Here is a 15,918-nt window from a genome sequence, read left to right as displayed (position 1 = left end):
CAGGCGGGATGATAGGCGACTATTACCGTTAGCTTTTCCATACATAAATATCATGTCAGCTTGATGGCTAAATGGGTAACCTGCCATCTTCAATAGAATAAGAGCACTATCGACTAATAATGTTTCTACAAGTGAAAGTAACAGATCATATCTTGTCAAAAATAAACAAGGAAATGACTTACTTATCTGAATTCATTGTTGTTCTAATCAGCTGTGTCTCAACATGAAAACATATTCAGCTGTTTAAACCATGAAAGTTGAGTCATGTAGATTGCTTGTTACAATATCGTTTTTAAAATTTAATACTAATTATCATGTTTAAAGTTTTTTAACCCAAAATATCGTTTTATTTTTATACTGCCTAAATACTTACATTAACTTTTGAAACAAGAAAAAGAACTTGTAAATGTGATATGTTACTAGGTTAAGAAAAATGCCATAACTTTTTTGTTTCTTGAGCGATTTCAAAAATTGAGGTACCGTTCGTTTTATAAATAAGTTTATATTTTTTTTATATTCTATTAAATTTTTTATACAGGAAGTAGTTTTTTGAGAAATTCACCATCAAAGATTTTAACTAGCCGCCATTTTGAATTTTGTTGAGTAAAAATTTTCAATTTTTTTTTAAATTGACAATCTTTACTAGATTAGCATATCTTGAAAAGTTTAACTTTGTACCTTTAATGGTTGTTTAGAAAAAAAATTTAATGTAATAAACACAAACAGACGGACAGACGGAAAACGATGCATTTTAGGACATACATTTATAGGAACTTTTTGGTTCGTTTTGACCTCAGGAACAACCTCCTGAAGTTTGTCGGTGTATTTCGTATATATATACAGGGTGAGTTTTTTAAAGTGATCCAGTAGCTAACTTTTTAATTACACGACTTAGCACCACACTTTAAATTTGGAACTTGCTCAATTTTAAGTTTCACTCAGGGATACACTTTCAAATTTTTTGAAGATGGCCGCCATTTTCCAATATGGCGGTCAACTTTAAAATCTCTTATGGAACACCCTGTATTTTATGTTGTTTTTAGATTCTACTCAACAAAATAATACATTTTTGCTTTTGAGAGTTTTTCAATATCTCTAATGGTTCAGGAGCTACGTGGACTGAAAGTTTTCATAATTTTTGCCAATATGGCGGCCAACTTTAAAATATTTTATGGAACACCCTGTATTTTATGTTGTTTTTATATTCTACACTACAAAATAAGACATTTTTGCATTTTAGAGTTTTTCTATATCTCTAATGGTTCAGGAGCTACGTGGACTGCAAGTTTTCGGATTTTTTTTCGGACTGATGATAAAAACTTGCAGTCCACGTAGCTCCTGAACCATAAGAGATATTGAAAAACTCTCAAAAGCAAAAATGTATTATTTTGTTGAGTAGAATCTAAAAACAACATAAAATACAGGGTGTTCCATAAGAGATTTTAAAGTTGACCGCCATATTGGAAAATGGCGGCCATCTTCAAAAAATTTGAAAGTTTATCCCTGAGTGAAACTTAAAATTGAGCAAGTTCCAAATTTAAAGTGTGGTGCTAAGTCTTGTAATTAAAAAGTTAGCTATTGGATCACTTTAAAAAACTCACCCTGTATATTTCATACTGTAACCAAGTTCTCTAACAAGTAGAAAAATATTCTCAAAATGTTTATTGCTTATTACATATGTAGCTGAAGAATCTGAGATACAATTACAGTTAAACTTTTAAAAGTGCTTTACAATGTGCAATTAAAATATATTAACTTTTTACAAAGAAACAAATTACTAAATATGTTATAATAACTGTATATATAATTAATGTTTCAGAAATTGACAACAACTTCATTGTTGCACAGTCATTTGTATTTTTCTTAGCCGGTTATGAAACTCCCGGAAATATTTTGGCGTGCACTTTGTTTGAAGTGGCAAAACAACCTGCAATCCAAGAAGCCTTGTATGAAGAGATAGAGAGCATACTTAGTAAATATGGTGGCGAAGTAACATTTGATGCCTTGCAAGACATGAAATATCTTCGGCAAGTTGTCTCAGGTACGTTGTAGAAAAAATAGTTCAAACATTTCTTTTGATTGTCCTATACCTTATATACTTCCTGTTATTAAGAACCTGGCAATGTATCCTGAAAATCGTGTTGTGTTTGTCCGTCTATGCAATAACTCTTCAAAACAAAGGCTTTAGAGACTTGAAACTCAGTACATACTTTCATACAAGTTGTTGTGTTTGTCCGTCTATGCAATAACTCTTCAAAACAAAGGCTTTAGAGACTTGAAACTCAGTACATACTTTCATACAAGTTGTTGTGTTTGTCCGTCTATGCAATAACTCTTCAAAACAAAGGCTTTAGAGACTTGAAACTCAGTACCGGTACATACTTTCATACAAGGAAGAATGCTATTGATTTTTGGGTCAAAGGGCAGAGTGATGTCCATCTGTTTGTCTGCCTTTCTGTATGCCTACCTGTGCAATAACTATTGATAAATATCTTAGAAGCTTGGACTTAATCCTCGTCCAAGGAAGGGCTTTATTGATTTTAGTGCCAAAATAAAATGGCAGTCCCTCCGTCTGTCTGTCCGACTACCTCTTTCATTACATTCTGTCAGGTCCTTCTTCAATACTCCGTTGTATATGTTTATTTGGAATAATTTAAGATACTCTGTATTTTGCAGAGGCCTTAAGAAAATATACACCACTCACACTGATCTTCCGAAGATGTACCAAGGATTACAAAATTCCAGACACCTCTATAGTGATAGAGAAGGGAACTCTAGTACTCATGCCTCTGAGAAGTATCCACGAGGATCCTGATCACTATCCAAATCCAGAGGCTTTTGATCCAGAACGGTTTTCTGATGAGAATTCTGCATCAAGGCACATAGCTGCTTATATGCCTTTTGGGATTGGTCCACGTTTTTGTCCAGGTCAGTTTTTATCTGATTTTTCTATAATTTGACGTATAAGTATTTCATTTAGGTAGAATTTGCTTCAAATAAATCGCATTTTCAGTTTATTTGTGTGAATAAATTAATATTTCTCACTTATCTCTTTGCTTTCAAACTGTAATATTATTAAGGACCGATTCAAAATTCACCATTCCTTAAAATATAACTAAATTCTTTTTTTTGACCCAAACTTTTATACATATACTAATATTTATTTCATTTTATTTTAATTTTAACCATATAAATGTTGTTAGTTTTACTCAGCTGATATTTGTTTTTAAATTGTTGATTCACACCTGATGATGGCATCTTCGATGTCGAAAGGCCTCGTGAAAAATACACTAATTATTGGATAATTGTGAGTTTTCTTTTGTGAAATAATAGAAAATGTAATTTTATTGTTTTTCTCAAATAATAAGTCATATGATTACATCATCTGTGAGAGCTATTCAATATTAGTAAAGTTTGGTGTGGGCTAACACATTATTCATATGTAAACCGTACCAGAATATTTATGAACATATTACAGATTTAAAAAGAAATAATTTATATCCATTAATTAAAACTGTATTTTTAGATCTGCAATGCTTGATTGATTATTTTTTTATAGATTAAGGCAATTTTTCATAAATACACCAAGAACAATACTTAAAAAATGTGTAAAATTACTTACTTACTTACTGCCGGGGCGTAACAAATCTCAGTCGATTCTTTGCCTCGTCTATGAGCCTCTTCCACGCCACCCTGTCTTCCGCCAGATCCACAGACCCTCCACACCGGGTCACATCTTCGACCACTTGATCGCACCATCTTATCTTTGGCCTACCCAAAGGGCGCCTTCCTGCCGGTAACCGCCTGGTAGACCTCTTTTAACATTGTGCCCTCCTGTCTCCGATGTACATGTCCTAGCCAGCTAATTCTCTTTGCCTTCACCAAAGCCACAATATCAGGATCTTGGTATACATTGCGTAATTCTCTATTTTTTCTTATTCGCCACACCCCTTCATCACATATTGGTCCAAATATTTTTCGGAGAACTTTATTCTCAAAAACAATTAAAATTGTGTAAAATTAGCTTTCTTAATTTAATATGTGAACTGATGGAATTAAACAATATGAAAGATTTGAGGAGAAATAAAAGTAAATACATTAATAAAATAGTGTTTTATTTTATTATTGGTTAAAGTAATGTTTTATAATTTAAATGCAATTGTGTAAAACCATGAAAGTGTTCTTATAGAAAAACAATATTCTAGTCAGGGTGTGAAATTGATCAGTGTTTGCATAAAGAGCTTATTACAAGTCTTCGGGTGGATGAGGCTTCTAGTTGTCAGAGGCAACTCAAATAGGGATTCCCTTCCCTTAATAAGGGCATTCTTTGATAAGCTTCAAGTAATTAATTGGTAATCTGAGAAATCAATCTAAATCTGGTAATGATAAAACTCAAAAATCTGATTTGATATGTAGCATTTTATCAAACTAACTCAACTATTGCAATATCATTTGAAAAGACGTAAAAGTAAAGACTAACACATTTTAATAGTTAGCATAATGTTTCCAATGTTTTTTTTCTAATCATATATTCCATTTTTATTGCATGATTGCATTTAAGTTTTTAAGTAACAGAAACATAATATGATTCAATTTTATGTTAAGCAAATAAAGTGTTCATGTGACAATAATATTTTTTTTATTGCATATGTATGTATAAAAACCTGTTTTAAATAAGAAAAATCTAAAATATAAGTATTAAGATAAAATATGTTGGATGTGTTTCAGTTTTTGCAACAATAAATGACTATGAATTATTTTTCAGAACTTATGCGCCTTAGTGTAATAAATTAATTCCAAGGTTTTTCTTGAAACTAACTTGTATCACAGAGGGAATGTTAGTCAGCAGCTCCTCTTTTTTACATGGAGCTAAAGTTCAAAAGCACATTATAAATAGGATGTATTCAGTATAGATTTTTCCATAAAAAACGCTGTATTCAATATGAAACAGTAGATTTACAGATAATTTTATTTTAACAGTTCATTGGTATTAAGAATCTAAAATCTAAGCATGTATATTGATGTATTTATGAATTTAAGGAGAATTCATAAGTTATATATTTGGCCATTAAATACATATTTGTACAATAGGCTACGTCATACAGATACATACAAATAAAAGCAATTAACATAAAACTACCTACAGACTAACTTTGGAAGACTAGACTAGATATATCACTTTTAAAGAACTCGTCAATTTTGTAAAAAGGATTGTTCAACAGCCAATTGTATAATAAAATATTCCTAAAACTATTGAAGCTACTATAATGAGTAGAAATGTGCAGTCTATTAAATAGCCTTATGCTAACAATTTCATAAGAGAATTTAGTTTTTACTTAACCTAGCAAAAGGTACATGAATTTGGTGAGAATTTCCAGTAGCATAAGAGTGAACATGCTCATTGAGGACATAATTATTAACATTATTTTTTGCAAAAAGTAGACAAGGTAAAATGTATAGATTTACAACAGTTAGTATTTTATTGCAAATAAAGAAGGGTCTACAGTGCTCAAGACAATGGGCATTGTTGAGAATTCTGACTGCTCTCTTTTGAATAATCAATACTTCATTTATACTGCTACAGTTATTCCATAATAATAGACCATATGTAATTACACCTTGAAAAGGGCAAAGTAAACCATTCTAAGATAGTGTTTGTCTACACAGTGCCTCAAATGGTACAAGAGAATGGAATGGTTATTCCTATGTATAACACAGTTTTCAACTTTGTCCCATGTAAAAAGCGGAGCTTTAAATATGCAGTTCTTCTAAGAGCCGGCTTGAGTGAAATGGTCTTGAATATTAGCCCATAAAACAAACAATGTTAATCATAAAACAATTTTATACCCTTATTTTTGGATATAGAGACATCTCTTTTGAAACAGGTATAAGTTAAATATGCAGCCAAAAGTTTTTTTTTTGTTTTCCTCGTTAATTAAATGATACAGTCCAAAAATATTTCATACTCATTATTGAGTAACCAATAAAAATATAAAACTATCATATTAGAGTCCTTATTAATCATATCTTGAAATAAGACATCTCTTATGTTTTAAAAGTTGAAATTGTTCTTACGTGGACTAATAAAATCAAGATGGTCGCCAATAGACTGATGTAGACTATTTTGCAGCGGTGTTGTATTCTCACATCAACATTCGAACAGCGCTGGTATTCTTGCTGAGGCAGTTTGAAATACGTGTCACCGAGGAGACTCCGGAATATCTCCAGCCCAATCCCCTCGCATTCCTCATGTCTCCAAAGAATGGTATCCCCTTGGCCTTCAAGAAACGCCACTGATTGTAAAAAAACTGTGTAATTGCAGCTTCTTGTTTAACAGTCACACTCTGGATTACGGACAAGAAACTAAAACATGATTGCAAGATTTTCAAATGGCTGTAATATGATATTGTAATCTTTAAAGATATAATATAAGTTTTGTTAGTTAATCAGTGTATTTTTTGTGTTACCTGTATAAACAACTTTCCAGACCAATCATAGCATTACACATTGTAAAATATTACTTTATTTAAATATAGATATCTACAAACACTTTAGAAAAATGTTTTTTAATAGTAAAAAAGATTTCAATCAAGGTAAGTTGATAAATTCCAAATGAACATTTTAAGAACCCTATTGTAACTCCATCACTATCCATCTCAAGACATTGATAGTTGTTATTTTAGAAAAAAGAACATAATAGAGCAGAAAATCTTTGTTTGTGATTGAATTGAGGGTAGATATTCCTTAATATTCTCTAAAAATGTTAAATGGGTAAGATTTTGTCATTTCAAAAGAATATCCTGAGAAGTATTTTTTGGAATCCTTAATCATCAACATAAAGCACTTCCTATCATAGGTATATATTAAAAAGTAATATTGGTACAACTTAATGAACGAAAGTTTAATTTCCTCAGACAAATGAAATTATTTTGATATTATAATCACATTCTTGATTGATCGCAGTTTGTCTGTCTGTCTGTCTGTGGGACAGTTTCTTATGTTGGTCAGATCCTTTGATACTCCTTTCAAATGGTTTATCAGTATCAGTATCTAACTTTGAAGATAGAATCACCCTCATAAATTAATTATCTTCATATTATCTTTCCAACTTTTGTGGAATGGGACGACAATGATACATATCTCATTGTTTTTTCTTATACATACCATAATGTGTTTTTAATATTCATTATTAGTATTGGACATTTTTTTCTCCATAGTTCAAGGAGAATTGAATAAACTCACCTCCCCCTTACATTATGGTCACTGCAACCACTATGTGTTTTGTGGCAGTTTCATGCTACATAAGAAGCAGTCTTCTATGCTAGGCAACTGATATGATAAAAAAGACCTAAAAAAAACCTAAATGACCTAAAAAAACCCTAAATAACAAAAAAAATTACCTTTTCACTTTGTATAATATATTTTTGTTACGAGCCAGTTTATTTGAATAGAATACAGAAATCTCACTAGAACGTTATTCACAGCACCTTCCGATGGCCACACCTAGGACCTACGATAGGAAGGTCATGCACAAATTCATGTTGACTAGTCCTAGTGACTAAACTCAGTGAGACATCTGGGTTTTGACTGTCTTTGGGACGAATTAACTAAATTCCAAACTAACACTTCAAGAGAAGCCGGAATCAATAGACACTGCTTAGGGGTTGATTTGGACTCTTCCTGAGTCCACATCATCAACATGTGAAGTGCTTCAGCCTACTATATTTTCAGAAGTACTTAGTTGTTCTCTGCCATTACAAGTAACAGCAACCTGGACCCAAGTGATTCACTTCTCAACCCTCTTGGGACGGTCAACTCCTGTAATCACGGATTGTTTGTGATTAGAAAGGAACTTCTAATCCAGTGTCAAACACTGCAAAGTAAGAAATCCTATGACACAGCTTTGGATAGTTATAGCCATTGTCGAACTGAAACTTAAACTTAGCGATCCAGAGATTTCTACGATCAGTAATGTTACTTTTTCTAGCATAGAAGATAAAGAAAGTGTGATTTTAAATGGGGGATGTTGCTCAGTAAAACCTTTACTATTCTGTTATTCTTTGTCATGGCAAAATGTACTAGGTATCAAAATGTTCATATTAAAATAATCCAAATTCACTATTTTATATAAACACTTCTGTTTTTGAATTATTAGTTTGGAAATTGTGTATGACCACTATACAAAAAGAAATTTTATTTTTTTTAAATCTTTTTTTAAACATAATTATAATAGTAAAACTTGTACTTTATACCTTTATTCAGTTTAAGGATATAATTTTTGTCCTAAAAACACAAACAAGCAGATAGTAAACTAAACAAGATAGGAATATATTTTATACATTCTTACTTATTTTGAACTGACAAATCAAATGGTGAAGTTTGATTTAGTAATTTAAGGACTCAATACATAATGCAGTTTGTGTGTGAACTATAACTGCCCCAATAAAAGACCAAACAAGTTGAAGATTGGTACACAAATTTACCTTTTACATGTCTTGACTATATCTGTTGGCCGCCAGCTTGGTACACCTTTTCGTTTCAATATGGCGGCTGTTTATACATTTTTAAATTCATAACTATGTTACTTGTGAACCTAAAGAAAAAAACAAAAAATGTTCTGGATTGCATATCAGATTTACTAGACATTTTATAATAAACCATTTTTTAGTACATTGAACAGTTTTTGGGATATTGATTATATGTAAATCCCATAAGAACGTTATAATTATCACCAAGAGCTGACTAGAGGAATGCTGAAACTAGTTTAAACTTGGTTCAAAAATGTATGATCTTTCAAATAACTTAACTAAGCTCATTGACCTGCCCGATAAACAATTTCTTTCCATTTTGAGGGCTGTTTATTTTTTTTTTTAATTCATAGCTCCATTATTTATTAACTTAGATAAAACTGTTTTTGAACGCTTCTATAACATTTCCTGAACTTTTTGTTATAAACTTTTTTTTATCACAAATGGTTTTTGAGATATTGAGTATATGTATTCACATGAGAATAAATTAATAATATTCAGTTGTCACAAAATCTATATACTTTTTAAGACTGAGCCGAAAGGACTATTTTAAGTTGAATGTCTGCCTTATTGAAACAAATTGGCGTACTGAGCTAGCCAATGAACTTTGTCGAGGTATTTAAAAGATCAACTAGAACAAGTTAGAACTTGTTTCAACATTTCTTTCACCAGTTTTTACTGATAAAAATTTTACATTTGAGTAATATCTTAAAAACTGTTCAAAATACAAGAAAAATTGTAAATAAAAAAGTTTAGAAAATTTTACATGCATTCCAAAACGCTGCTTATTTTTTACATGTCATCGATAACCCAAAAACTAGTTAAAATACAAACAATTACTTCGATGAAATATTATTATATGCATTCTAAAACAACTTTTATATTTTCTGTAGGTAAATAAATAGGCAAATTTGTGAAGTTACAAAATTTTAAAGATTTCTGCTATATTAAAACAGAATGGTATACCATGCTATCCAACAAATTTAGCTGAGATTTTTTATTCATTTATTTATAAAATTAATAAGATTGGACATTTTTTAATAGTTATCAATTCCACAAGTCAGGTTATAAGGCATGGATATATAGATAGATATATCTACAAACTTTGTGAAGGGGGAGGCTGCGAGAGTCATGTTCGTTGAAGTTAAGTAGAAATTTTCCATAAGTGCTAATTTGAGAACAATTACAATCAGCTGATACAAAATCCACCAAAAATTAATTATAACTTGTCCAAAGTAATACCTGTTTTTAAATTAATGATTTTAAATGTATATTGGATTACCAAGATACCAATAACCATACCATACCATAATAACTCAATAACTTATTTATTCAACCAAAGTAACACGATTACATACATGCATTGGTCATTTCAGATAAAAGGAAACTTCTTACAACAGATTACACTTCTCAATGAAATAACTAAAACGACTTGAACCCTTAATATATTATAAAACAACCAGGTTGTCCAATTAGCCGTCATTCAGGAATTTAAGGACGCTGTAAAAACATTTTTCAAGGAGAAATAACCTAAGCCTCTTTCTAAATTTTAAATGGTTTTCTCTGCTTTAAGGTGCATAGGGAGTTTGTTACACAGATTAATTACATTGTAACAGAGAGATTATTTTTGAAAGAAAGCTGTGTGATGTGCAGAGACCTGAAGGTTATGAGAAATTCTTAAATAATACTAAAGGTTACGAGGAATTTTGAAATGTTCAACTTATTGAGTTAGAAAAGATAGAGTTTCATAAATATAAATAAATGGAAAAGTACAAATATTGGAAGACTTAAAAATTGGTTTACAAGATTGACTGCCTGTTAATTGAAAAAATGACTTTGATTGCTTTTTTTGTAGGCGAACAGAAATAATATCCTTTTGTTCTCACACCCCCATATGAGCAGAGCATAGACGAAATGTGAGTAAATAAGTATGTAATAGGCAGAAAGAAGAACATCAGACTTCTGCTAAGGTGTGAATGGCAAATATTCCTGAGCTCATACTTTGTTGGATACATTTTGAATATGGTTGTGAAATTTTAGCTTGTCATCCAAAGTCTGTCCAAGATTGATTAGCACCTTGTGAAAACTTTATTTAGGAAGAGCTATTATAGATTGTGGAGGATTTTTGCATTGAACCTTGAAGAGGAGCTATGAGCATTCCTGCCTTTGTGTTTTAGACCAAATTTTAATGTTTGGTCATCTTTAACTTGAGTAAAAAAACTATCACGCAGGAAAAAACAAGCACTTGTGTTTGTTTTTTGGTAAATAGTCAAACATCCATCAACACAAATTGTGATTTGATAAGTCACTGCTAATTGCTCACCAAATAGATTATACACATGAGGAGCTTGTTTAAATGTGAACAACTTGCAGTCAAGTGTGTCCAACAGAACTGCTTGAATAATCTCTAATCTGCAATGTGTCATTATTAATCATTAATTCATCATTATCTTTAATTTACTGTGTTAATTTATTATAATAATCAACAAGCATTAAATACCAATTACAGAGTTATTTCAATCTAATTATCTCTACCTTCCCATTTATAAATTAATTAAGCTGTATTATTATAGTTTAATACATGTATAAATCATGCCTAGATATTATATCAATATTTTAGTAAAGTGATTAAGTATCTCAATTTCAATTTATTTTAATATCTTTCCACTTGTGTTACATTTTATTTCACCAATTTTAAAAACTACTCATGCATAAAATATTAATTAATTTCTATTTAACTAGTATTACTGAATTCAAAATGATTCCCTTGTTTTTACAAAATATAATAATATGCAAAGCAAGGACCTAGCCAGCAAGGGGATCAAGGGGTCCGGACCCTGCCCCCAAAATTCTTTATTTTTTTTCAATAACCTTTTTAGCAAACGGTTATTATTATTTAAATAATTCAGTATTACTATAACAGCTCTTACTTTAACCTTATTACCATACCAGTTTTATACTCATTTTACTAGAGTATAAACTCATTTGGGGACTCTTAAAGCCCGACTTCTGTTTATTAAGACCTTACGAGCTCTATTTGCGTTGCCTAAATATACACTACCTATATAAATGAAAGTGTATTAAGTGGTTTTAATACAGTGATAGTGAACAGTTTTCTGTAATGAAGCATTGTAATGATATAACTATTGACTTTTTCATTAAATGTGGAAAACAAAATGTAATTAATTAATATATCCCATATATTTTGTTTGTTAAAAGTTTAGGGACACTTTGTGTTGACATGTACTGTTGAAAGATTGTTCTCAACATTGAAATGGGTCAAAAACATTTTAAGGAACAACACGCATGACAGCACTTGTGTTGCTCTCTGTCCATTACGGAAAAATATCAGTTTCTTCTCCGGAGCAGGTACTAGATACAATAGCTCAGAAGTCAAGAAGAATTTTACTTTTGTAAAAACTCTTATAGATATGATATGTGCATTTGTATACTATATACTGAGTTTTGCAATTGTCAATACTACCTATTCAAAAATGTAATAGGTTTGTCAAAAATTCACTATTTTGCTTCTTGAATGTAAAAGTTTCAAAAATTTGAATGTCCCTGGGAAAGACTTCCCAATTTCGTCTTGACCCCCTAAAATCTTTTTCTGGCTACGTCTTTGATGTAAAGTGTAAAACAAATCCCCAGGAGGGTTTACTCTGGATAGTTTATTTATACCTTCCAGTTGAATGTACAGTGGGTACAGCAAAAGTCAATGTGTCACTTAAATCTCGTCAATCCTTTGGATGTCCAGGAGCGGCACATCACTAACTTCAAACTTCAATACATTGGGGTAAAGGATAGATCAATAGGTCTAGTCTACTGCAGGAGATGACTGTTGGTGTTCGTTAGGCCCTATGTATTAAAGGCAGTTAGTTGCTAACCTAGACATAAGGTGTTCCACCTCTTCCTGCTTTGACTGGTACAGAGCTGGCCTCCCCTTCTTCCAAGAAGACATGACTGAGATTATTGCCCATAATTCTTCCTCATGGATCTTGACAGGAGGCAGCTCCTTTACCCACCCTTACCCATCCAGAACATCCTGTCACTCCGGAAGCAGCGCAAATGTCCTTTTAGGACTAAGTGCAATATCTCTGCTTCTTGTACTAAGAGAATAAGGAAATGTCAAAAACAACTAGTGATAAGTTCCCAACCCTTCGTTGTAATAAATAATTTTCTGCCATTCACTGGAAGAAACATATTTTTATTTCCATTAAGTAATACAGTGATTACAATAGGCATTTACATTTTGTTATTATCTACAAACAAGATTGTTCAATATCATAAATAAACATATAGATACACACAAAAATAAATAGCACATATAACACAGACATTATAAAATATTACATAAAATAAATTAACAGTTATTATCAAGTTTGTAAAATTGATCCTACTAAAGCGCTCGTGTCACATGTCATGTACTCCTCAATATTATAAAATGGATTTTCTGCCAACCAACCCTTGAGTAATAATTTAAATTTATTTAGTTCAAGGTACCAACATTCCTTTGGCAGTTTATTAAAAAGTGCAATGTTCATGCAATAATGGCTGACCTGGGCTTTCTTGAGCCTTACAAAAGGTAATTCTAGCTTATACTTAGATCTCGTACTATAATTGTGTATGTCCTGTCTTAGCTGGTAATTATGAATATTTTCTCTAACATTGACTAGAGCGGAGAAAATATACATGTTTATAACAGTCATTATTTTATATTCTTTAAAAATAGGACGACAGTGTTCTCTACTACCAGTATTTTTGATAACCCTTAGTGCCATTTTTTGCCATATCAAAACTCTCTGAACCCCACAGCTGTTCCCCCATAGATTTATATCATATGATAATATAGAATGAAAAAAGCATAATATGACATAATTAACATTTTTTTACTAACACAGAGACTTAATTTACGTAACAAATATATAACTCTAGATAACTTAACACATAATTGACTAGTATGATTATCCCAGCTTAGTTTGCTATCCAGGTGAATTCCTAAAAGTTTAACAGAACTCTTTGTGCTGTTGTTGTCCAAAGAGAAAAATATTTCTTTGGTTTTACCAGCATTTACAGTCAACATATTGTTTTTGAACCATTCAAGCGCTATTTGTAAAGATTGATTTTGCAATGTAACTAAGTCATTAAGGTGTTTGCTTGAATTGAATAAAGTTGTGTCGTCCGCGTATAAAACTGATGCACAGGGCATACTATTGGCAAAATCATTAATGGCTATAATAAACAAAAAAGGACCAAGTACCGATCCTTGTGGTACACCAACTTGCACATTTTTGTAATCTGAGAAATCAGAACCCTGAATCACAATTTGACTTCTGTTTGTTAAATATGATGATAACAAGAAAAGTTCTTTACCCCTAACTCCGTAGCTGTGTAATTTTTTAACAAGAAGCTTGTGTGGTATACTATCAAATGCTTTTGACAAGTCAATTAGAGTAGCAGAGCATGGATCTCTGTTTTCAAAACTTATGAGGACCTTTTCAACAATTGATTGAACTGCTTTTGATGTGTTTTTCCCTGGTAAAAATCCAAACTGTTCTTCACACAAAAGCGAGCTACTGTCAAAAAAATTATACAGCTGATCTTTAACACAACACTCAAATATTTTACTCACTATAGGGACTAATGATATTGGCCTGTAGCTAGAGGGACTGTTTCTATCACCTTTCTTGAATATTGGTGTAATCCTCACTACCTTAAGTTTGCTAGGAAAAATCCCTTGATCCAAAATCATATTAAATATATATACTAAAGGTTCAGCTATTGTGTCTATTATTTCTTTAAATATCTTATTAGAAAACCCATAGAAATCTTCACTTTGTGATGATGGTTATCCTGACTCTCAACCCAGCATCAGATAAAGACAGACCTAAATCTTTTATATATATCCATAAATAATATTCTTTAAGTATTTTGAATAACATATCTCTGAATTTTTTTTATTCAAATCACTTGGTATCAAAAATAACCTCCTTGGATGCACCAAGACTTCACTGTGGTCGAAGACATCAATTGGTGAAACAAACTTTAACTCATATTACGTTGTCATTTTGGACTCCATGGGACGAATCCTACAACTTTTACCTGAGCAAGTGTGAAGTAATTTCTAATATTTAATCTTTGACTACAAGTGACAAACTCCAATTTAACCACTTTATATACTTCTTCAGTCAGTAATTTTAAATTCAACTTATAATCTCCAAAACATTTTCTGTATTTTGGAAAGTCACATCCAATTTTGATCTTTTTATTACTACTTACTTGACAATTAAAACTAATTTTCTGTTATTGGACTTAGAATTATATTGCACATCATTAGTGCTTGTACAATATTTGTTAATTGACAGCATGAACTACCACAGATTGAAAAAACCTCATTACGTGCTCTATTGAAGTTAACAAGGTAGTAATACACCACACCACATGTCGTGCAACACCCTTTGTTGAGGTTCAATGCAAACATTTCAAGTCTATAGCTAATTTTCTTATTGACAGACGGAACGACAATTGTACGGAAAAGAAATTTGTACATGCCTCAGCAAACAAAAAGAAATTGTGTCAGTATACTGAGCATAAGGCTGCTACGGTGCTCAGCAAAATTCTATGATTGAGTATGCATCATTACAGAATTTATTCTTGTCTTTGTAGAAACAAAGTTCCACACAATTTTAAGTCTACGGATGAATATTTCTCAAGATATCTTGCCACATGGTACCTTCACATTTTTGTTAACCAAGTTGAGTTTCACATCAACGTTTAAATAATAAAAGCCTACTCATCTAGTAAAAAAGAATGTTGTTTTATATGTTGGGATAGTTAGGCTACATTGATAATATGTAACATGTTAAAATCGCTTATAAGTGTACTGAATTTGTTTAAAACATTTATTTATTATGAAATTTTCTTATTGCTATTGTGGTTATCCAATAGGCCAATGCAAAAATATTAGCTAGTGCTTAGTAAAATCCAATGGAGTAAAATCATCAGACTAAGTGTTCTTCATATAGATATGAAACTTCATGAACTATTTCAAGTGTCAGTTCGTTTCGACATACTGTGTGGACAGAGACAGAGAGAAATTAAATTTTTCAATCCCCATGAATGATGGCTTCGCTAATGCTCAGCCAATAAATCTAGCAAACAAACCTTAATAATCTGTGAGACTTAAAATATTTGTAACCCCTTACTGTAATTTTAAACCATTTCATTTTCCAGATACTAAATAAGGGAAAATCAGTATTACGATCATCTGGAGCTAATGTATCAATTCTCCTTATCAGTTGAGGAACAGTCAGTGCAAGCACTACTAATATGTTGTGACCAACAAACAAGATTAGTAATGTTGCCTGTTCATACAAACGAGTTTGAATGA

At 31.4% G+C, this 15,918-nt stretch overlaps 1 protein-coding gene across 1 annotated transcript; it reads left to right on the top strand.

The window, feature by feature from the left end:
* Positions 1-1,672: 1,672 nt before the first annotated feature.
* Positions 1,673-6,297, top strand: LOC124372715 (cytochrome P450 6k1-like). Its single transcript, XM_046831125.1, has 3 exons — positions 1,673-2,041; positions 2,677-2,928; positions 6,131-6,297. The coding sequence occupies exons 1-3, from the start codon at positions 2,014-2,016 to the stop codon at positions 6,295-6,297; spliced, it is 447 nt and encodes a 148-aa protein (XP_046687081.1). The 5' UTR covers positions 1,673-2,013.
* Positions 6,298-15,918: the final 9,621 nt, after the last annotated feature.

Source organism: Homalodisca vitripennis, unplaced genomic scaffold (genome assembly GCF_021130785.1).
Source record: "Homalodisca vitripennis isolate AUS2020 unplaced genomic scaffold, UT_GWSS_2.1 ScUCBcl_3868;HRSCAF=9653, whole genome shotgun sequence".
In the NCBI taxonomy this organism is placed as follows: Eukaryota; Metazoa; Arthropoda; class Insecta; order Hemiptera; family Cicadellidae; genus Homalodisca; species Homalodisca vitripennis.
The sequence above is the reverse complement of the archived record's forward strand: the minus strand, read 5'-3'. Positions and strand labels throughout refer to the sequence as shown.